The 22976-nt window shown below is 34.8% G+C and overlaps 1 protein-coding gene and 1 pseudogene across 6 annotated transcripts in view; both read left to right on the top strand.

Annotated features, from left to right (window-relative positions):
- The window catches only part of TENM1 (teneurin transmembrane protein 1), a 995735-nt gene that overhangs the window by 777310 nt on the left and 195449 nt on the right, over positions 1 to 22976 (top strand). For all 6 annotated transcript variants that reach the window (XM_036227172.1, XM_036227175.1, XM_036227174.1 and 3 more), the window contains one exon: positions 13548 to 13667. In XM_036227172.1, the coding sequence (XP_036083065.1) occupies positions 13548 to 13667 (120 nt within the window). The remainder of the gene's footprint in view (positions 1 to 13547; positions 13668 to 22976) is intronic.
- Positions 6745 to 6863, top strand: LOC118608581 (annotated as a pseudogene).

Below are 22976 nucleotides of genomic sequence, written 5' to 3'. Positions count from 1 at the left end.
AAGAGATACATAGAAATGAATGATAATGATAGAACAGCATATCAAATATTTTGGGACATGGCAAAAGTGGTGTTAAGAGGAAACTTCATACCTTTATAGGCCTATCTGGAAAAATAAGAATGAGCTCCAAAAAACAACCTAATACTTCATCTTAAAAACTACAAAAAGAAGAATAAATGAAGCCTACGGTCAGCATAAGGAAAGAAATCATCAAAATTAGAGTAGAAATAAATGAAATAATAAAAAAATGAACAATGGAAAAAATAAATTCAACAAACAGCTGGTTCTTTGAGGTTAATAAAATTGACAAACTCCTAGCTAGACTCACTAAAGAAAAAAGAAAAAGAACACAAATAAACAAAATCAGGGATGGAAGGAGAAATTATGATGACATCACAGAAATACAAAGGATCATACAAGGATACTATGAAAAAGTATATAACACCAAATTTAATAATCTATAAGAAATGGACCAGTACTTAGAAGACTACAACCTTCCTAGACTGAATCAAGAACTGGAAAATCTAAATAGACCAATCAGGAGTAGGTCAATCGAAAAAATCATCAAAAACCTACCAAAAAGTAAATGTCCAGGACCTAATGGCTTCACCAGTGAATTCTACCAAACATTCAAAAAAGATTTAATACCTAATCTCCTCAAACTCTTCCATACAATCAAAGAGGAGGCACTACTTCCCAATTCATTTTATGAGGCCAATATTACACTTATACCACAACCTGATAAAGATAACACAAAAAAGAAAATGACAGACCAATATCTATCATGAAAACTGATGCAAAAATCCTAAATAAGATATTAGCAAACCCAATACAGCAACATATTAAAAAAATTATACACCACAATCAAATGGGCTTCATCCCAGAGGCGCAGGAGAAGTTCAACGTATGCAAATCAATTAAGGTGATATACCACATAAACAAATTAAAAATAAGAATCATAAAATGATATCAATAGATGCAGAAAAAGCCTTTTACAAGATACAGCATCTATTTATTATTAAAACACTTAACAAAATCAGTAGAGAAGGAAAGTACCTTAACATAATAAAGGCCATCTATGACAAACCCTCAGCCAACATTATACTGAATGGTGAAAAACTAAAAACCTTCCCTCTAAGATCAGGAACAAGGCAAGGCTGTCTACAATCACTACTGTTATTCAATATAACATTGGAGGTCCTAGCGAGTGCAATCAGGCAAGAGAATGATATAAAAGGCATCCAAATAGGAAATAAAAAAGTCGAATTGTCACTATTTTTGGATAACATGATTCTCTATATAGAAAACCCTAAAGATTCCACAAGAACACTACTAGAAACAATAAGTAAATACAGTAAAGTTTCTGGATACAAAATCAATGTTCAAAAATCTATATCATTCTTATACTCTAATAATGAAACATAAGAAAAAGAAGTGGAAAAAATAATTCCTTTTGCAATTGCAACAAAAAGAATAATATACCTAGGAACAAATTTAACAAAACAAGTGACGAACCTATATAATGAAAACTACAAGACTTTCTTAAAAGAAATCGAAGACGATAAAAAGAAATGGAAAGATATTCCATGTTCTTGGATTGGAAGAATCAACATGGTTAAAATGACCATATTACCTAAAGCATTATACAGAGTTAATTTAATTGCAATCAAAACCCCACTGGCATTTTTTTTAAAGAAATAGGACCAAAAAAATCATCAGATTTGTGTGGAAGCAGAAAAGACTCCAAATTGCCAAAGCCATCTTGAGAGAAAAGAGCAAAGCTGGAGGAATCAACCTGCTCAACTTCAAATTATACTACAAAGTGACAGTAATCAAAATGACATGGTATTGGAAGCAAAACAGACACACGGACCAGTGGAACAGAATCAAGAGTTCAGAAGTAAACCCATATTTATATGGGCAAATAATTTTCAACAAAAACACCAAAAACATACAGTGGAGAATGGAAAACTTCTTCAGTAAATTGTGCTGGAAAAATTGGAAAGCCACCTGCAAAAGAATGAAACTAGACTGTTGTCTATCACCACACATCAAAATTAACTCAAAATGGATTAAGGACCTGAATATAAGACCTGAAAGAATACAATGCATAGAAAAAAACATAGGAAATAACTCAAGAACCTTGGACTTAAAGAGGATTTTATGAATTTGACCTCAAAGGCAAGGGAAATAAAAGCAAAAATAGATGAATGGGACTACATCAAACTAAAAGCTTCTGCTCAGCAACAGAAATCGTCAACAAGGTAAAGAGACAAATATCTTATGGGAAAATATATTTCCAATCAACATCTCCAATAAGAGCCTAATATCCAAAATATACAAAGAACTCATATGACTCAACAACAACAACAACAAACAATCCAATCAAAAAATGGGCCGAGGACCTGAACAGACACTTCTCCTTAGAGGACGTATAAATGGACAATGAATATATGAAAAGATGCTCAACATTGCTAGCTAGTAGATAAATGTAAATCAAAACCACAGTAAAATACCATCTCACTCACACCTCTTAGAATATCTATAATCAACAGGACAAGTAATAACAAATATTAGAGAGGATACAGAGAAAAAGAAACCTTCATATACTGCTGGTGGGACTGAAAATTGGCATAGCCACTATGGAAAACAGTATGCAGTTTCCTCAAAAAGTAAGAACTGATCTACCATATATGATCCAGTAATCCCTCTACTGGGTATTTACCCCAAAGTCTTGAAAACCCATATCTAAAAGATATTTGCACACCCATGTTCATAGCAGCATTATTCACAGTTGCCAGGACACAGAAGCAACCAAAGTGTCCTACCACAGATGACTGGCTAAAGAAGTGGTGGTACATATATACAATGGAATATTACTCAGCCATAAGAAGAGATGAAATACTGCCATTTGCAACAACATGGATAGAGCTCGAGATAATCATGCTAAGCGAAATAAGCCAGACAGAAAACATTGAAAATCACATGATATCACTTATATGTGGGATGTAAACCTAAAAGCAACAAATGAACAGGACAAACAAATAGAGATTCATAGACATGGACTGTAGGCTAGTGGTTACCAGACGATTATGGACTAGCGGTTACTAGTGATTTGAGAGAGGAGGGTGGAGGTAAATGGGGTAAAGGGGGTCAAATATAGGGTTTGAGGTGGGGGTGAAGTGGGTAAAGGGATCAAATATAAGGTAGCTGAAGGAAACTGGACTTTGGGTGGTAAACACAATAGATTATACAGATGTCAAATTATAATATACACCTGAAAATTATATAATTGTATTAACCAATGTTACTCCAATAAACTTAATTAAAAATTTTAAAAAATAAGTTGTGTTACATAAATACAATGGAATATTACTCACCCATAAGAAGCATTGAAATACGGCCATTTCGACAACCTGGATGGACCTCGAGATAATCATGCTAAGCGAAATAAGCCAGACTGAAAAAGTTGTAAATCACATGATATCACTTATTTGTGGGATATAAACCTAAAAGCAACAAATGAACAGGACGAACAGAGACTCAGGGACAAGTACAATGGAATAGTGTTTACCAGAGGGTGGGGATGGGGGAGGAGGGAAGAGGGAGACAGGGTAAAGGGGATCAAATATAAGGGTGTTGTGGGAAGGCGAAGTGGTTAAAGGAGATCAAATATATGGTAGCTAAAGGAAACTGGACTGTGGGTGGTAAACACACAATAGAACATATAGATGTCAAATTATAATGTACACCTGAAAATTATATAATTGTATTAACAATGTCACCCCAATAAATTTTTTAAAATGTTTTATGAAACATGAATTCAAGAGAAAAAAATAGTCATTTAAAAATTTCCCATTTACCATAATGAAAAAATTCCCCATTATTGATGTTTTGGCATCATTTATAATGATATATCTGACAGTTTCTTTCAATACAATCCACATTGGGAAAAATTAATTATTTTACTTTTTGAGATTGACGAACTATTATACTGTTTACTTAGTTCATTTATTCGTTTAATAATAGGCACTGCCCTATGCTCTGGGCTATAGCCAACAAAGTTTATGCCTTCCTCTTACAGTCTAGTGAGGAAGGCTGACGATAATGAAAAAGACAAATGTTAGGTAGTACTGTCAATTGAGGTAAAGATTGGTTAGGCACACAGAGTGACCATTTTAGACAGAGTGGTCCATGGAAGCCTCTCTGGGGAGGTAACATTAGAGCAACTAGATAGAGCAGTGGCCGGCCTCATATTCATCTATATGATAGATGATCTTGGCATGACTGTTTCCTGCCACCTAGACCCTTATGCAATAGATTGTCACACAAGCAGGAGCCTGGTGGTAACTTTTAGGAGCCCACTGAATTAAGACTCTATGGCATACTGGTTACTGTACTAGATTTTACTGATAAACAGATGGGATTCCTGTCCCACAAGAGTACACTGAGGAAATTTGAATACTTCAAACAAACTGAAGATCCTATAGAAAGAGAAATTAGCAACATCCTTAGACCATTAATCATGAAAAGAAAAACAGTCAAAGAGCAGGTCTTCATCAACCAGTGTTGAACCTCAAAGAAATCAAATATATAGAAACCACTTAATGATTTTGAATTAAGAGAAAGGAGAGGTAAGAAAAGCTTATATTTTAGAATACTTATTATAATATTCAAGCATTCATGGGATTACCACTTTCATCTATGTACCGGTAACCCTCAGAATGTCTATATAACATAATAATTCATAATTTTGCTGAGATACAAATTTGCTTCCATATGCTTCGTGTTTAACTTTTCCATGAATTCTTAGTTAAGAACCTCAAAGTCTATTTGTTAATGGCAGATTTCTGTGTACTTTTCATCTAGGAATATGAAAAACTTTATACCAAGTATGCAACTAGGGGTCAAAAAGTGCACAATGCAACAATTTCTGAATAAATTGCATAAGCTAGGGATGGGGGAAAGCTCTTTCTAAGACATCAGCATCCGCAAATCTATCTTGTGTTCATTTTTTCTTGTAAAGAGAGGCACTGAACATGACCTGCCCACATTTGGAAAAGGAATACAAATAGGACTTAGCTTGGTCATGGTTCCTTGTGATTCTATTTGTCTTCCCATGTTGCTTTTCCTGAGCAACCTCTTTTGCTTATTGCTTCTGCACTTGTTGTTCTAAGTGGGAAGTAAGATGGTTGCTACTTGCTTATAAAGTACTTTGATCTCATTTATATGAAAGGTGTTAAGTGTGTGAAGACAGGATCTTCTGATTTTCAAACAACTATTTTGTCTAATGCTCAAGTTCAGGAAACACATATTCAAAATACATTTAAAAAATTACGAAGTGCTGAAACTTCCAAGATTAATAGTGCTGACTAGCTCCCAAAGTCAGTAGTCCACACCTAAAGGTACCAAAAAGAAAGAATGTGTGATTTTAACTTCTCTCAGATGCTCTTAAGCAAAGAATAAAAAGAAATTATAGCACAAATCTTCAAAAAGTTGTTCTATTATTTGTAGTATTTTGCAACTCAGGTATTCTGAGATGCTTAATAATTGTGATTAGTAATACTAGAAGCTATCTATAGCTTATCTCAGTGTAAACAAATATTTTCTAATATTTTATCTATGTTACTGCTCAGTTAGGATAGAAATTCAAAAGGCTCAAATCCTTATTACTTACTTCTTAGCCATACTGTTTGCTTACAGTGTCTCTAGCTGGTTCTATAATCTAAATATATCCTTAGAGAGAACAAAATTAATGCACATTTGGGAGAAACAATGAACGGCATGCTATAGCTCACCTCCACTACATGCTCTGCACATAGACAGAGCACAACAATTGGTAAATGGCTACAGGTAATGATGTTCTCTGGATAGCACCATCTTTGTAGGCATTTTCTTTTCATTTGTAGCCACACTTTTTTACACCTTAAAAAAGATATGCATACAGTTTGGGCCCTTCAGAGTTCAGGTCAAAAGCCCTCCACCACTCCACCACTTACTAGCTGTGTTATCTTGAGCTATTTTTTAAAATTCTCTGAATATCTCCCATTTTAAAAACAAGAGTAATAGTTATACCTACTCAGGGTTATATCAATATTAAATGAAATAAGATAAAGAAAATACCTGGCATAGTACATGACTCATAATAAGTACTTAATAAGTATTAATACAAATATATACTATATATTTAATAAATATCAGGACACATAATAGAATATAATTTGAAAAGTCAGTTCAAAAGGCAATTACTATTGCGTTTATTTATTGTTATGGCATCTTTGTGAGGTGGTTGGATGAAGAACAATTATTATTCCCATTTTCAATAATGAAGAAATGAGACCTAGAGCAATTTTATTTCTTAGGAAAAGTCATAACAGTGATTATTAGCAAAACAGAGTTAGAACTAGTGTGGACAGAGCTAAACCACCCTTTTTCTTCTGTGAAGGGAAGAGTTAGCCATGGCCATGCCACAGTCAAGTCAGATTTCCCTATGCTTTATGACTATACATTACGGGAAGGGTAGATTCACAGAGAAGTGACAGGAAAGTTTGATGAGTTTAATAAAACCCCATAAGGCTGATTACAGAGATTAACCATTTGAGTAATGTGTAAAACAGGCGAAAACAAAACAAAACAAAACAAAACCAAAAAAGCAAAAACTTGAGACTGACTATTGAAGAATTGCAAGGGCTTACAGGACAAATATTTCAGGGTGCAAATTCTGGGCAAAAATAAACAGGTGACATCTACGGCCATGCCACCCTGAACAAGCCCAATCCTGTCTGATATTGGAAGCTAAGCAGAGTCAGGCCTGGTTAATACTTGGATGGGAGACCACCTAGGAAGACCGGGTGTTGTAGGTGTAAAAAATAAAAAACGAGGGATTGTAAGCTGACAAGATCCTTGCAATCCGTGAGGTAAATCAAAGGTTGCCTCGCCTAAAAAAAAATAAACAAACAAATAGGTGCCTAAATGAAGTGAACTGGCACTTAATGCAATCCTGAAAATGTGACTGTTTTGTAAGTTTTCTTATTGGCTCAAAACACTTGATCTTTTTCCCATTACTTTGGGAATCTCAAGCATCCACAGCAAGTCTACGTTTTACAAGCAATTGCCAGGGCAGATGGTAAAATAGTCGCCCTACCTCAGGATGAGTGTCCCCATTTTGTTTTACTTGAAATATCACTAGCCATAAGTAAAATAATTCTGCTTAAAAAGCTGTCTGCATTTTCAATAGCACCAGTTTTCCAAGAGTCCTAGAATGTTGATGGGTAATGCTCCCAGCTGCTTTTAATGTTACTCATTTGGTAGGTATTATTTATTTGGGATAGTGACCAAATGTGTAGGATTAAATCAGCCATCTCTATTTAAGTAAAAACTAATGAAATTTTACTGAATTTACATAGGAAATTTCACTGCATTCACATTTTTAGAACATGAAAAAAGGTTTATACTATAACATTAAATGTTTTGCAAGTGCTATACTAGCTTAGATAACATATATTTAAAAAAAACAGTATCTGTTGGGCAGAAACCTACCAAATATTTGAATATTAGAACCCTCAAATATATATAAATTATGAAATACTAAATCATAATTATATGGTAATATATAAAGGAATAATGGGGTTAGTGTTCATAAATTAAGCATTCGAGGACTATTTATTCATTTCCCCCAGTCACAGTGGTATTATTTAATTCTCTAAAGTAGTCAGTTATCAAGCCAAACTCTCATGATGAGAAAGTCATAACGTACCAGAATGCTGGTTTGTAAAATAAGTGAACTGTATCACATCTGTCACACAGAAAACTCAAAGTACTCTATGAAACCCTTGAAACAGTGCCATAAGGGTAGGTTGCAAGTATCTCACAACTTCATAAAAAAATATTTTCTTTGAAATTCTCTGAAAAGGATGCAGAGAGGAAAATCACACAGTCCTTGCCCTAGAGTGACTATCTAACAATTGGACAGAGAGATATATAACTCTTAGTCAAGACAGGCTATGACAAGTGCAATAGCACAGATACGAGTGCTATCTAATGAGAATAATATTGGTGGGGAAGAAATTGATGCTTGGGACAGATAAATCACATTAAAACATTTTTCCATTTTATTATCACTGGATTAGAAGGGACCTTATCATTCGTCTTTTAGTCCAACTTCCACTCTGTCATGACAGTTGCATCATGACTCCCCAAACTACAGTTTTGCAAACCGTTTCCCCGAGGTTTATTTGGAAGAGTTAAAAAGCCATGCCTCACAGATTTCATAATAATAAAATTGTGAACCAGTTGAGGACTCGCTTGCCTTTGCATGGTTTACACCTCCATCCCTTCCTCCTCAGTTCCTACACATTAATTGGCTGACTATGTACTGGTCTTGCTTTACCTAAAGCAGTGGTTCTCAAAATTCAGTAACTCTGGATGTAGAGCTCAGCAGTCTGTTTTATCAAGATCTCCAAGTGATCTAAGTGATCTGCTGCATGATCAAGTTTGAGAACCAGTGGTCTATAGGAGAGAAAGATAAGGAGAAAGGACTGAGGACCAACACCAGTCCCAAAATTATACAGTAAAGAGAAGATCCTTTATTTATTGCATTTTGGTAAGGGATAAGAGAATATCATAAGCCCTTTTGTCCCAGCCACTCAGAGATATTTGCATTCCAATAGGGCCCTCAGAATCTGCAGCGCTTTAGCCTGAATGACACAATCTACAACTCTGGATATAATAATAAGCCCACAGAAGATGTCAGGAGAACCATCAAACCATGCTTCATATGTAGCAGGTTTCTGTCCCTTGGAGGCTTGAACCAAATAAATGATAACTCATAGAGGAATTTACAGGGCACAATTCCAAAACTAGTGAGCAGAGGAGTCACATGGCCTCTTCCAGTCCAGTCCTTCTTAATGCTATCTATTGACAAGAGCTGTCAGATGTAGAAAGGCTTTCATCTGTTTCTATGGAGAAAACTACCTAACCTGCCCACCTGATGCTATATTCCCTGCTGCCCAGGTCTTGAATTTTGAGTGTTACCCTTCCAAGGATGCTTATGCTCCTGTTAGCAACAAAAGCAAATAGCTGTAACTTCCCTAGCTCTGAACCTCATTTCCTTTACAAAATATTTTAATCAGAAATACAATACTGTAAATTACATCTTCTTTCAGAAATTTAGTTTTCAGCCTTGTTTTACCAACCAATGTTTGTGCTTGAGGTTAATGTTTTTGCCTGTGGTGCTGAATGAATATTGGAAATTTGATACAGAGCAAAAAGGACAGCAAACAAGAAAATAAAAGAATGAAACCAAGAGACCATTGAAGGCTAGGGATAAATGACTATGCCATGGAAATATCAAATATAGAATGAATTAGACCTGCATCAGAGCAGTCTAACAAACGGCTTGTTAGTTGAATAAGACTCTCAGTAAAGTGTATTCTGACTTGCATTTCTCCTGATGCCCTGACCCTCAGATCAAACTCCAAACACGAAGAGGATTCAGCATTTAGTTAAAGAGAAAAACAATTTCTCCAGGGTTGCTGCTTTAGAAAAGTGACAGCAAGTAGACGGCTTGGCAGCAGCCTGTATCCTCCAAAGGACAGGAAAAGAGACACTTGTGAGGGGTGATTTTCCCCCATGCATGTTTTTAAAGTCACATTGGACATGTCCATCTAAGTTCAAGTTACCTTGCTATAACCCACAATGGCAGGAAGAGGCTCTTGTTTTTAAAGATTCAAGAAAGCAAAACATCCCATCCACATCTGAATCTAAAATGGAGAGCCCCAGGCAAAGATGGAATGCTATTAAGAGTGCACAAACATACACACATCAACACAAAATACAGTCACACTGCATACTTACCTGCTGTATACATGTACAAGACCAACTTCATGACAGCGCAGATAGTAGCTTCTATCATTTGTTTTGAAAAGTTCAGAAGAGTACTGTATATTATTTAACTGAAAAACATTTCAGAAAAAAAGCCAGATCCTTGAAGGATTCTGACTCATGTTGAGGGTAGTTTGAAGCACCAAAACTTTAAGAGCTCAAGATGTTTCCCCAAGATATAACAAGGACATTCCAAGTATGGCTGCCTCATTTAGATGACAATTTGAAGAACCCAGAGCCTCTGCAACAGGGAGGTACCACAATGAGAAATGACAAAATGCTTAGGAAGTAGGAATGTGGTACTACCAAAAACACATCTCCACATACTCACCTCACTTCAGCAAGGACCTAAGCTAGGAAAAAGATGAATTATACAGGCTGCCTTTTATATGGGAAGTATAATCTGAACAAATTATATAAATGAGGGAGAAACTACATTTTAGTGGCTATATGAATCAGGAAAAATAAAGCAGATACAAGGCCACAATTTTGGAAAAAAAATTAGTTTGAAGCTGGGTGTTCACAAAATGGCAATTGATCTGAAGTGACACAATATACCATACTCGCAAGACTGTTTATGAAAGCTTCCTAATGGCTATCTGGGCTGGAATAACCAGGGGATGCAAGCGGACTCCAGCTTTCTCTTTGAAATGGAGAGTTTTCTTGAGAATAATTTTTCTCTAGGTTTCTGTATGCAGTGCCAGTCAAGATTACTGCAAATTTAAGACTACTTTAATACTGTCCCAAAATTTAGACAACTTACACTGACACAGGATGACAGATGTTGGTCAAAGATTGTAGTAAGTACTAGTAATTCAGGAATAAAAGGAGCTAAGAGTTATTTTTTGTGAAAAAATGGATGACTTGGAGTGTAAATAATGGGAGCAAATGCAGCAAGAAAACAGGGAATTTTAGAACATTTAAAATCTAATACATTACAAAGAGACTTCGATGCTGATAAATGTAGAATAATAAGTTTTATGAGGCTTTATCATATACTGTAAGTTGGTGTGGATCATGAAATATGAGGAATAAAAAAAGAGAGTTGAAAGACTGCACATTATTTATGAAAGATGAAGAGTGAAATGAATGAGAACAGGTAGACAATGTCTTGAATAATGATAACTTTTATGAGTTGTTATCACACAAATCTCTGTTTCATAAAATATAAGGAATATTAAAGAGCAGAAAAATAAAAAGACAAATCTACTCAGAATGAGATACAAAATGAAAGAAGAGAGAAATACATGAGAAATGCACAGAATCATTATGACTTTTATAAGAATTTCACTCACCAGCCTGGATCCTTCATAAATATAAGCTGTATAGGAAATAAAAGAGCAACAAAGGGAAGAAACAGGTCTGTGTCTGTCATAAAATATGAGCAAATAATGCCAACTAGGCTTGACAAAATAAAAACAAAAATAATTGAACCTAGTAAAGCTGTAGGAAGACACAATGTCTAGATTAATGTGAACAAATAAAATGAGTGAGTATAGAATTGCCTTGCCAGTAAGTAATTAACAATCACCTGGGTGGTGGGCATTATAGTTGCAAAGGCCGCCTTGCTAACTGGTAGAATCTTGACAAGTTCATAATGACCTCCCTACCATCAGTACTTAGGGCAGTGTTTAACTGATTTTCAATGGTTTGGCCTCACTAACGCACAGTCTCTTCGCAGCCCTTTTGGCTCCAATCCCTATATAGTTTGCAGGAAATTTTCTTAGCTTGTTTATACTTAATCTATACCTGGTTTATCAAATTTTGCTTTGTAAAGACCGTCAAACGTTACTGTACAAAACTAAAGACAGCCTTTTATTTTCATTTCTTGTTATATTGGACTTAAAACCTGGGACCAGATTATCAGGATTAGTTCAAAATCCAGAACTCAATGACTTTCAACTGTCTTTTCTCTTAAAACAAATGAGATTTCAAAATCTCCCCAAAAGAGAATTGGGGGACTCAGACAAGACAAAGCAAGTGTCAATATGCCATTTCTGCGCCATTTGGAACTGTGACTTACAGAATTCATAAAATAGCTCATTGGAAAAAAGAAAGCCACTGATTCATATCAGAACTAGGAATGTTAGTCTGAGAGCTCAATACACAAGAACATTAATAACAATTACAGTCGCTTACATTGTGTAATGGTTTATAGTTTGTGTTGGGGGGAGGCCTTAGGTAATTCAGGATAAATCCTATTAGCATAACATATCCAATTCCTCTGATTACAATACCATTTAGTAGTGAAGTTTATTGGTTATAGCATATAAAACAAGCTTTGGCTGGTAACTGTCTTTTATTTTTTCAGAAGTTTTTTTCTCACTCAAATGATCTTTGTGGCCATGAGTCTTTATATACATACATGGCCTTGACTTGGTGATTCTGTTTGAAGAATGTCTAATACCAGGATGCAATTATTATGGTTACTTTGCAAAGTCATGTTTTCCCAAATAATATGGCCCTCTTTAATCCCAGATTTAGCTTCCCTGGATACCCTGAATCCAACTTGGTGAGAAACCTGACATTGATGCCCTAGGAAAAATCACTGACCTTGCCCAAACTTCCTCAATCCTACCAGTGCCAGCTATAAAATGCATATTCTAGAGCTCAGGGCTTCCAAGATTTGGAATGGACTTTGGTGAAAAACTATCCCCCCCCATTCCCTGCCACACACACTCCTCAAAACAGCAGAGCAGTGAAAGATCTTTGTCGGGATTTGCCACTGAGCCCTCTTGCATGCCAAGTTCTTGAAATTTTTTACAAGTTGTTGATCAACCTAGAGATGAAGTATACATGTTTCAATGGACAGTGTCCCTGGATGAAAGCCCTGTTTAATGGATAGTTTAATGGAATCCTATTCTTTGACAAGGATTAAACTCATGTTTTTAAAGGAAAACCTCCTGAAATACTTTATTTTAATTAGGCAAGAGAAATAGGGTACTACAGCAAGAGACCATGTCTCTTTTGCAGACTTTAACTCTTAAAATTCACCTAATTAAGTATGCTTTAAAAAAAGTTATTCCAAAAAAGCCATTTGGCAATATGTATAAAGAAACAACAATATTCACATTTATGTATGTAAATGCATAGACAAGGCACATAACAAAATGAGATTGCTGATTAATTCTGGGGAGAAGACCAGGAACTGGGAGGGAGGTGGTCAGCAGGGGCTTTAGTCATATCTACAATATATTTATGTATTAAGTAATGTAATGAATTTTAATTTTAATAACAGAAAAATATCCTGTCGTAACTAGGATACCCTCCCAAGTAAATAATAAGAAATTCAGTGCAGAAAAAAACAAGAAACAATGAAGTGTCCTAAAATAGGGAATGGCTTAAACACATTAAGGGATACTATTTTAAGGCTATTTTATATAATATCGAAATACTGTATTAAGGAATTTCTAATTACATTAGACAATGTTAATAGTATACTGTTAACTTAAAATATCAGGATGCAGAATTATATCAAGCATAATCTCAATTTTGATGACTAAAAACATAACATACCCTGCCCAAAATGTTATTGGTAGTCACTACTGGTTGGAGAAATTGTTCTCTTTGTTATACTTGACCATGTTTTCCAAAGTTTCACCAACTTGGCTTCTAGAATCTAGTTTCAACATGCTTTCATATTTGCCTTTGGTCTTGTGTTGCAGGCGTGTTTGTGTGATTCGAGGCCAAGTGGTGGCCATAGATGGAACCCCTCTAGTAGGGGTGAATGTCAGTTTCTTGCACCACAGTGATTATGGGTTTACCATCAGCCGGCAAGATGGAAGGTAGGTCAATATTGTTTCTGATTATTGTGGAGGCCAAAAACTGACTTCTGACCATTAGTAAAACTTGGGGTCAGGTGCTACAATATTCATAAGTCCATCTTCCTTCTGTCCATCTCTCAATCATTGGTGACAATAATTTTCTCTACTCCCCACTTAAATCAAACCAAATTTCTTTTCTATTCCTTTACTAATAATCTCAAGTCTTGAAATCCTGGTCATGTGGAAAATTGTCTAGACTTCCTGTGATTTAATTTATAAAACCAGCTTCAAAATTCAGTGAGATGATACAGGTTATAAAGGAGCCACAGATAGCTTAGGCTGTTTTTCCATGGCAGCCTCAAAATATTTTAGAAATGAAGATGTCAAAAGGTTTCTTCCAGAAATATAGAATTCAACCACATTAAAACATTTATTTTAAATGTGTCCTTCCTAGACTGCCTATTTTACTAGTGGCTGTAACTGACTGACAAGTATGGTCAGAGTAACCAATTTCCCTTGGCGTCTATATAACTATAATGATTTAACCTTAAATACTGATCACCAGGCTGCTCTCTAAGGGCTTCTTAATGTTCTCTGAGACCTGGGAAGTAAGACCACTGGGTAAAAATCTTTTCCTTGTAAAAAAGGATTTATTCACAGAAAGATTTTTGTTGCTGTCATTTAGACAGACACTTGTTCAGAATATTTAGTCAATAGGCCCATGCATCCAACTTAAAGTTATCTATTTATGACCCTCAGGAACATTCTTGTAATGACTTTTAGGTGTCCTAGTCTCCAAATGGCTACCCATAAAATGTCATACTCAAACAAGCTACTTTAATACTCACATAAAAGGACCTATTGGCTTGGAGCTTTATCACAGTGTGAGAAACTATCTCATTTCAAGAACCTATAATTAAATTTTATTAGTCCTAACCACTTTAGAATTGTTAATTGTTTATTTTTTCAATTGCTCATCAAGAAATTGCTTATAAAAATTAATAAATAAGATAACAAGGAAGACTTTTAACCTGCTTAAGAAAACAAACTGTTTTTAAGACTTTAGTAAATCATAAGGCTTATTTGTATATAAATTATATTACTTATTAAATAGCCATGTATTTGTTATAACAAGTTCAGCAGAACAACTTTGGGTACATGTCGTCTGGAAAAAAACACACACACATACACACACACACACACACACATATATATATATATATTACTTATACATGTGTATATAAGAAGTAAAAACTACATATCCTTTCAGATATTCCATAATCAGCACATTAGTAATTCAAATGGACCTTTCTTCAAGTTAGGTTGAAAGATAGAAGTTTGACAGTTCACTCACCAGTAACTTGTACACAATACTGACCTCTCCTTTACCAGCATGTCCAATCATGTGCCAGAAAGTGAGAAATGGATTATTTCTTTAAGTAGAATATGCCCTCAAGGACAATTGACTTCTCATGGAGAACTGATGGGCCCTCTGGTTTGTTTTTTTTAAGCTTGTGTGCAAAAGTTTCAGTGAATCATTTGATATTAACAAGAGAACATAAAAGAAACTTGATTTCTAAAAAGTTTAAAATTTTGTTTACAGTTTATAGAAAACATTACAGAGGGACAATTTTTGTGTTTTTAGTTTTAAGTAAAATGCCAAGTCCCTCCTCTATGAGCTCACTGTGAAAACTAGGTTTATGTAGATGACAGATAATAGCCAGAGTCCCCTCTGACAATAATTCTCCCCCAAGGATCTACGAAGGGTGTCAGCATTCAAAATATGAACTCTAAATGCCAACTAGACTATCCCACTGTCATCTCTTGGACATAAAGTGACAATGTGATGAGAGTTTCCATTTATATGTCTCTGCTCATTGCAGAGACAGATTAAGTACATTTCAGAAATAGACTATCATAAGGAAACTATACACGAGGGCAAAAGGAGTATAGAAAGCCTGTAATTAGCAGACACCTAGTAGACAGAGTGTGATGTACAAGATGCTATAAGGACCCTTTGTTTCCAATTTTCAATCCCATTGATCTGCCACTGTGCCTGTAGTTCCCACTAAATGTGTTGTTGCTTGTGGTTAAACTATTGACTCTCCCTAAGTCCCAGTTAAATACAAATTGTTATGTGGGATTTAGAAATAATTACCCCCATTATCATCTCCACAAATTAACCGACAGTTTTCCTTAGAGAACAAGTAAAAGTCTAGGTCATTGGACCAAAGTGACATATTAAAAGCAGAAAGAAGGATGGGAGTTCAATACAGGGCCCTCTAAAAGTAAGAAGAGAATAGATATGCAAATTAGGAGGGGTCAAAGTATCAGAAAAGAAAAAAATGGCAATTCTACAGGAAAAACAAAGATATTAGTATCTACTACATGCCAGGCATTTACGTAGATTTAATTCTGTTTCATCCTCACAAGAACGTTATGAGATAGGAATCATTATTATCATTCTCTCCATTTGACAGATAAGAAAGCGTATCCAAGTTAATACAGCTAATAAGAGTAGAGCCCAAAAGTTTAACCCAAGTAATCTGGCTCTTGTATTCTATAATTTACCACCTTCAACTTAGATAACAGGTGCTCACTAGAGTGCCGAAAAACAACTGTTTATAAATATTTCAGCTAGTGATGAGCCAAATAGATAAAGGTATGACCTTCTTAGAAGATGCTTGGGAAGCATTAAGGTCTCAAGAATTTTGTTTGGAAAACTTTAGAAGATGAAGAGAGAAGGTTACCTCTGATTCTCCTCAAGGCAAGAGTTTCTTCACTTATCAATACCACAAGGCAGAGGTAAACATTTGCATAGGTTTCAGTAGTTTTCCATCTATGAATAGATCTGACCTATTATGGATTGACAACAGTCTCCAAACAAATATAACCTCTTCTTTGGGTTTTTTATATGCACTCTCATAAAACTTTATAGCCTTTTTTTAGAATAAGAATAATAATGATTTTATTTTACCTTCATTTATTCTTTTTAACACTATGTAGGTCAGAGTTCATGACCTATGTTATTTTCTTTCTCTCTGAAGAACTTCTTTTGATATCTTGCAACTCATGCCTCTTGGTGACAAATTTCTTCAGTTTTGTTTGTCTGAGAAAGTTTTTATTTCCTCATCGTGTTTAAAGGATCATTTTGCTGGAAGCAGAATTCTAGGATGATGGGTTTTTTCCCTTTCAATCCTTTAAATATCTCACTCAGCTCCTCTGCTTGCATGGTTTCTGAAGAGAAGTCTGATGTAATTTTTATTTTGCTCCCCTTTAAGTAGGCATTTCTTCCCTCCCTCTGGCATTTTTCTTGATTTTTTTTGGTCTTGACTTTCTGCAGCTAGAATCTGCACATATGCCTACATGTAGATTTTTTTTCACATTTACCGTTCTTGGTGTTCTCTCAGCCTCTTAGATTTGTGGTTTAGTATCTGCATTAATTTTGGAAAATTTTCAGTCATTACTTATTCAAATATTTTTTCTTTTCTTAACTCTCTACTCCTCCCAGTATTCCCATTACATGTACGTTACAATTTTGTAGTTGTCCCAAGGTTCCTGGCTATTCCATTCTGTTTTATTTTTTTCAAATTAAGTTTATTGGGCTATCGTTGGTTAATACAATTATATAATTTTCAGGTGTACAATATACTTTGATATCTTTGCATTCTATTGTGCATTTGCCACTCAAAGTCCAGTATCTTTCAACTACCATATTTTTGATCCCCTTTACCCACTGAAACCTCTTCCTACCCCTCTATATTTGACCTCCTTTACCACGTCTACATGCCCCCTCCTCCCCCACTCCCTACGCTCTGGTAACCACTACTCTATAGTCCATGTCCATGAGTCTCCATTTGTTTGTCCTATTCATTCGTTGCTTTTAGGTTTATATCCCACATATAAGTGATATCGTGTGATTTTCAATGTTTTCTATCTGGCTTATTTTGTTTAGCATGATTATCTATCTCAAGGTCCATTCATGTTGTCATAAATGGCAGTATTTCATCTCTTCTTATGGCTGAGTAATATTCCATTGCATATATGTACCACCGCTTCTTTAGCCAACCATCTATTGTAGAACACTTTGGTTGCTTCCATGTCCTGGCCACTGTGAATAATGCTGCTACGGACATTGGTGTGCAAATAACTTTTTGGATATGAATTTTCAAGTCTTTGGGGTAAATGCCCAGTAGAGGGATTGCTGGATCATATGGTAGATCAGTTCTTAGTTTTTTGAGGAACGTCCATAGTGTTTTCCATAGTGGTTGTACCAATTTGCAGTCCCACCAGCAGTGTATGAGGGTTCCTTATATCCACATCCTCTCCAACGTTTGTTATTACTTGTGCTGTTGATTATAGCTATTCTAGCAGGTGTGAGATGGTATCTCATTGTGGTTTTGATTTGCATTTCCCTAAGAGCTAGGGATGTTGAGCATCTTTTCAAATATTTGTTGGCCATTTGTGTCCTCTAGGGAGAAATGTCTGTTGAGGTCCACTGCCCATTTTTTGATTGGATAATTCATTTTTTGTTGTTATTAAGTTGTATGAGTCCTTTGTATATTTTAGGTATAAGGCCCTTATCTGAGGTGTTGATTGGAAATATATTTTCCCATAAGATGTTTGTCTCTTTACCTTGCCGAAGATTTCTTTTGCTGAGCAGGAGTTTTTTAGTTTGATGTAGTCCCATTCATTAATTTTAGCTTTTAATTCCCTTGTTTTTGAGGTCAAATTCATAATATCCTCTTTAAGTCCAAGGTCCTTGAGTTTAGTTCCTACGTTTTCAGGTATTATATTCAGGTCCTTAATCCACTTTGAGTTAAGTTTACTGTGTGGTGACAGAAAGAGTCTAGTTTCATTCCTTTGCAAGTGGCTTTCCAGTTTTTCCAGTACTATTTATTGAAGAGGCTGTCCTTTCTCCACTGTATGTTTTAACCTTTTTTGTCAAAAATTATTTGCCCATATAAATATGGGCTTACTTCTGGAATCGCGATTCTATTCCAATGGTCTGTGTGTCAGTTTTGCTGCCAATACCAAGCCGTTTTTGTTTACTTTTGCTTTGTAGTGTAATATAAAGTCAGGCGGAGTAATTTCTTGAGCCTCACTCTTTTTTCTCAGGATAGCTTAGGTGACTTGGGGTCTTCTGTGCTTCCATACAAATCATGATTTTTTGTTCCATTTCTTTATAAAAAGCTGATGGGATTTTGATGGATACTGCAATAAATCTGTATAATACTTTAGGTAATGTGGTCATTTGAACTATATTGATTCTTCCAGTCCAAGAACATGGAATATCTTTCCATTTCTTTGTATTTTCTTCGATTTCTTTTAATAGGGTGTTTTAGTTTTCATTATATACGTCTTTCACATTTTCTTAAATTTCTTCCTAGGTATGTTATTCTTTTTATAATAATTGAAAAAGGAATTATTTTTTGCACTTTTTTTTCTGACGTTTCATTGTTAGAGTATAAGAACACCATGGATTTTTGAACGTTGACTTTGTATCCAGAGAAGTTACTGTGCTTGATTATTGTTTCTACCAGTGTTCTTGTGGAGTCTTTAGGGATTTCTATACGGAGAATCCTGTCTTCCTCAAATAGTGACAGTTTGACTTCTTTGTTTCCTATTTGGATGCCTTTGATATCTCTCTCTTATCTGATTGCATGGGCTAGGAACTCCAATGTTATATTGAATAACAGTGATGATAGTGGAAAAACTTGCCTTGTTCCTGACCTTAGAAGGAAGGTTTTTAGTTTTTCACCATTCAGTATAATGTTAGCTGAGGGTTTGTCATAGATGGCCTTTATTATATGAAGGTACTTCTCTTTGGTACTAATTTTGTTAAATGTTTTGATCATAAATGGTTGCTGTATCTTGTCGAAGGCTTTTTCTACATCTCGATACAATTATATAATTCTTATTTTTTAATTTGTTTATGTGGTGTATCACATTAATCGATTTGCATATCTTGAAACATCCTTGTGCCTTTGGATGAAGCTAACTTGATCGTGGTGTATAACCCTTTTAAAATGTTGCTATATTTGGTTCACTAGTATCTTATTTAGGATTTTTGCATCTGTGTTCATGAGAGATGTTGGTCTGTAGTTTTCTTTTTTTCTGTTGTCTTTACTAGGTTGTGGTATCAGAGTAATATTGGCCTCATAAAATAAGTTGGGAATTATTGCCTCATCTTCGATTGTATGGAAAAGTTTGAGGGGAATAGGTATTAAATCTTCTTCGAATGTTTGGCAGAATTCATTGGTTGAACCATCTGGTCCTGGACTTTTACTTTTTTGTTGGTTTTTGATGATTGTTTCCATTTCCATACTGCTGATTGATCTATTTAGATTTTCCAGTTCTTGATTCAGTCTAGGAAGGTTGTAGTCTTTTAAGTACTGGTCCATTTCCTCTAGGTTATTAAATTTGGTGTTGTATACTTTTTCATAGTATTCTTGCATGGTCCTTTGTGTTTCTGCAGTGTCAGTCGTAATTTTCCCCTTTCATCCCTGATTTTGCTTATTTGTATCCTTTCTCTTCTTTCTTTAGTGAATCTAGCCAAGACTTTTCAACTTTATTAACCTCCAAAAAGAACCAACTCTTGGTTGCATTTATTTTTTCTACTGTTTTTTTTTGTTTGTTTTCAATTTCATTTATTTCTACTCTAATTATTTCTCTCCATCTGCTGACTTTAGGCTTCATTTCTTCTTCCTTTTCTACTTTTTTAAAATGAAGCATTAGGTTGTTTATTTGGACTCATTCTTGTTTTGGGAGATAGTCCTATAATGATATGAACTTTCCTCTTATGAATGCATTTGCCATGTCACAAAAGTTTTGAGATGTTGTACTATCATTATCATTCATTTCTATTTATCCTTTGATCTCTATTTTTAATTCTTCTCTGACCGAGTTGTTCTTCAGTAGCATATTCTTTAATCTCCATGTATTTGTTATTCTTCCTGATTTTTCTTTGCAGTTGATCTCTAGTTTCAAAGCATTATGATCAGAGAATATGGTTGGTATGATTTCAACTCTCTTATATTTGTTGAGGCTATCTCTGTGCCCCAGTATATGGTCGATTCTTGAGAATGTTCCATGTGCACTAGAGAAGAATGCATAAGCAGTTGTTTTGGGATGGAAGGCTCTACAAATGACTGTTATATCTAGTTGGTTTAATGTGTTATTTATGGATGTAATTTCCTTATTGATTTTCTGTTTGGATGATCTGTCCATATTCGACAGTGTGGTATTTAGGTCCCCTACTATGATAGTAATTTGGTCTGTTTCTCCCTTTTGTTCTGTTAGTAATTGTTTTACATATTTTGGGGCTCCCTAATTGGGAACAGAGATATTAATGAGTGTTATGTGTTCTTGGCACATGATTCCTTTTATCATTATAAAATGTCCCTCAGTATCATTCTTTCCCTTTTTTATTTTGAAATCTATTTCATCTGATAATAGTACTGCTACTTCTACTTTTCTCTGAATGCCATTTGCTTAAAATATCATTTTCCATCCTTTCACTTGGAGTCTATATATGTCTTTGGAGCTGAGATGTGTCTCCTGGAGGCAGCACATGGTTGTTTTTGTATTTTTTGATCTATTCTGCAACTCTTTGCCTTTTTATTGATGAGTTCAGTCCATTTAAATTTAGGGTGATAAAGAAATATGAGGTCTTCTTATAACCATTTATCTTTTGCTTTCTGGTAGCTCGGAGTTTCCCTTGCTTCCTTGTCCTTGTGTGTCTGTGTTCTTTATTTTGGTTGGCTTTTGTGGGGTTTTCCTCTGTTTATTTTTGTTTTGTTTTATATACTTCAGTTCTGAATCTTCTGTGTGTTGTTACCATTACGAAAAAGTAAGGGTTAGTGATATATATATATATTGTTGTCACCTTTGTTAATGATATATATATATATATATATATATATATATATATATATCACTAACCCTTACTTTTTATTACTGTGTGTGTGTGTGTGTGTATATATATATATATATATATATATATATATATATATATATATATATATATATATATACAGTCATCCATTTTCTTCTATTTGTGCCTTATCTCCATTCCCCTTTGCGAATTTGGATCTCTGAATCCTCCCCTTTTCAGTCATTGTTATCTCAATTTTTGTACCTATGTATGCTGAACTTGCATTCCTTTCTTGCTATAACAATTCTCTTTTTATTATTTAAGTTTATAATGCCCTGTTCTTAGTAAGGGTTACACTGCTCTGCTTCTATTTACCTGATAGTCATTTTACTCCTAATTAAGGTTATTTTTTTCTCATTTTGTTTTAGATGAGTTGATCTTTTTCAGTAATTTCCTGTAGTGCAGGCCTTGTAGTGGAGAATTCCCTCAAATTTGTATATCTGGAAAGGCCTTAATTTCTCCTTCATATGTAAAGAAAAGCTTAGCTGGATATATTATTCTAGGCTTGTGTTTCCTTTCACTTAATAGTTTAAATATTTGATTCCATTCCTTTCTGGCTTGTTAGGTTCGCGCTGAGAAGTCCGAGGATAATCTAATGGGTTTTCTTTTATTACTTACCATTTTCTTCTCTCTGGCTGTCATGAGAATTCTGTCTTTGTCATTGACTTTTGATCATTTTAAAACAATGTGTCTTGGTGAAGGCCTTTTTGGATTGAGAAAGTTAGGTGTTCTGTTGACTTTTTAATTCCAAGCTCTAGCTCATTCTTTAGATTTGGGAAATTCTTGTCCACTATTTGTCAGAAAATGCTTTCTAGTCCCTGTTCCTTTTCCTCACCTTTGATAATGCCCATTATCCTTATGTTTCCTCTTCTGATGGTATCAGATAGTTCTTGTGTTTCTCTTTCATTATTTTTCATTCTTTGTTTTCTCTCTTCTTCTTTCTGATTTATTTCTAGATCTCTGTCTTCGATATCACTGATTCTTTTCTTCATTTGGTCAACTCTATTTCCCAAGCTTGCTATTTCATTTTTCAACTCTTGCCGTGTGTTTTTTATATACAGAAGTTCTATTTGTTCTTTTTGAGGGTTTCAATCTCCTTGCTCTGCTCATCTAGTTTTTTTTTCAATTCCTGAAATTGTTGATATGACTAATTTCAGAATTCACTGAATTTTTTCAGAAGGTCCTTCCTGAATTCTCTGTCATTTAAGTTGCTTATTTCTATGTCTGTAAGCTTATTTTCTGGAGATTTTTCTCTTTCTTTCTGAGATGCCTTGTCACCTTTGTTTGTTCATGGTGTTTAATGGACTATTTCTCCACCTGGACATTATTAGAGTTGTATTCTGCTTTTTTTCCAGAAAGAAAATTTAAAGGTCTCTCTTTAGCCTGCTGCAAAG

This window comes from Rousettus aegyptiacus, unplaced genomic scaffold (assembly GCF_014176215.1).
Source record: "Rousettus aegyptiacus isolate mRouAeg1 unplaced genomic scaffold, mRouAeg1.p scaffold_m13_p_9, whole genome shotgun sequence".
Classification (NCBI taxonomy): Eukaryota; Metazoa; Chordata; class Mammalia; order Chiroptera; family Pteropodidae; genus Rousettus; species Rousettus aegyptiacus.
Note: the sequence above shows the minus strand (reverse complement) of the source record. Positions and strands in the feature narration are given on the sequence as shown.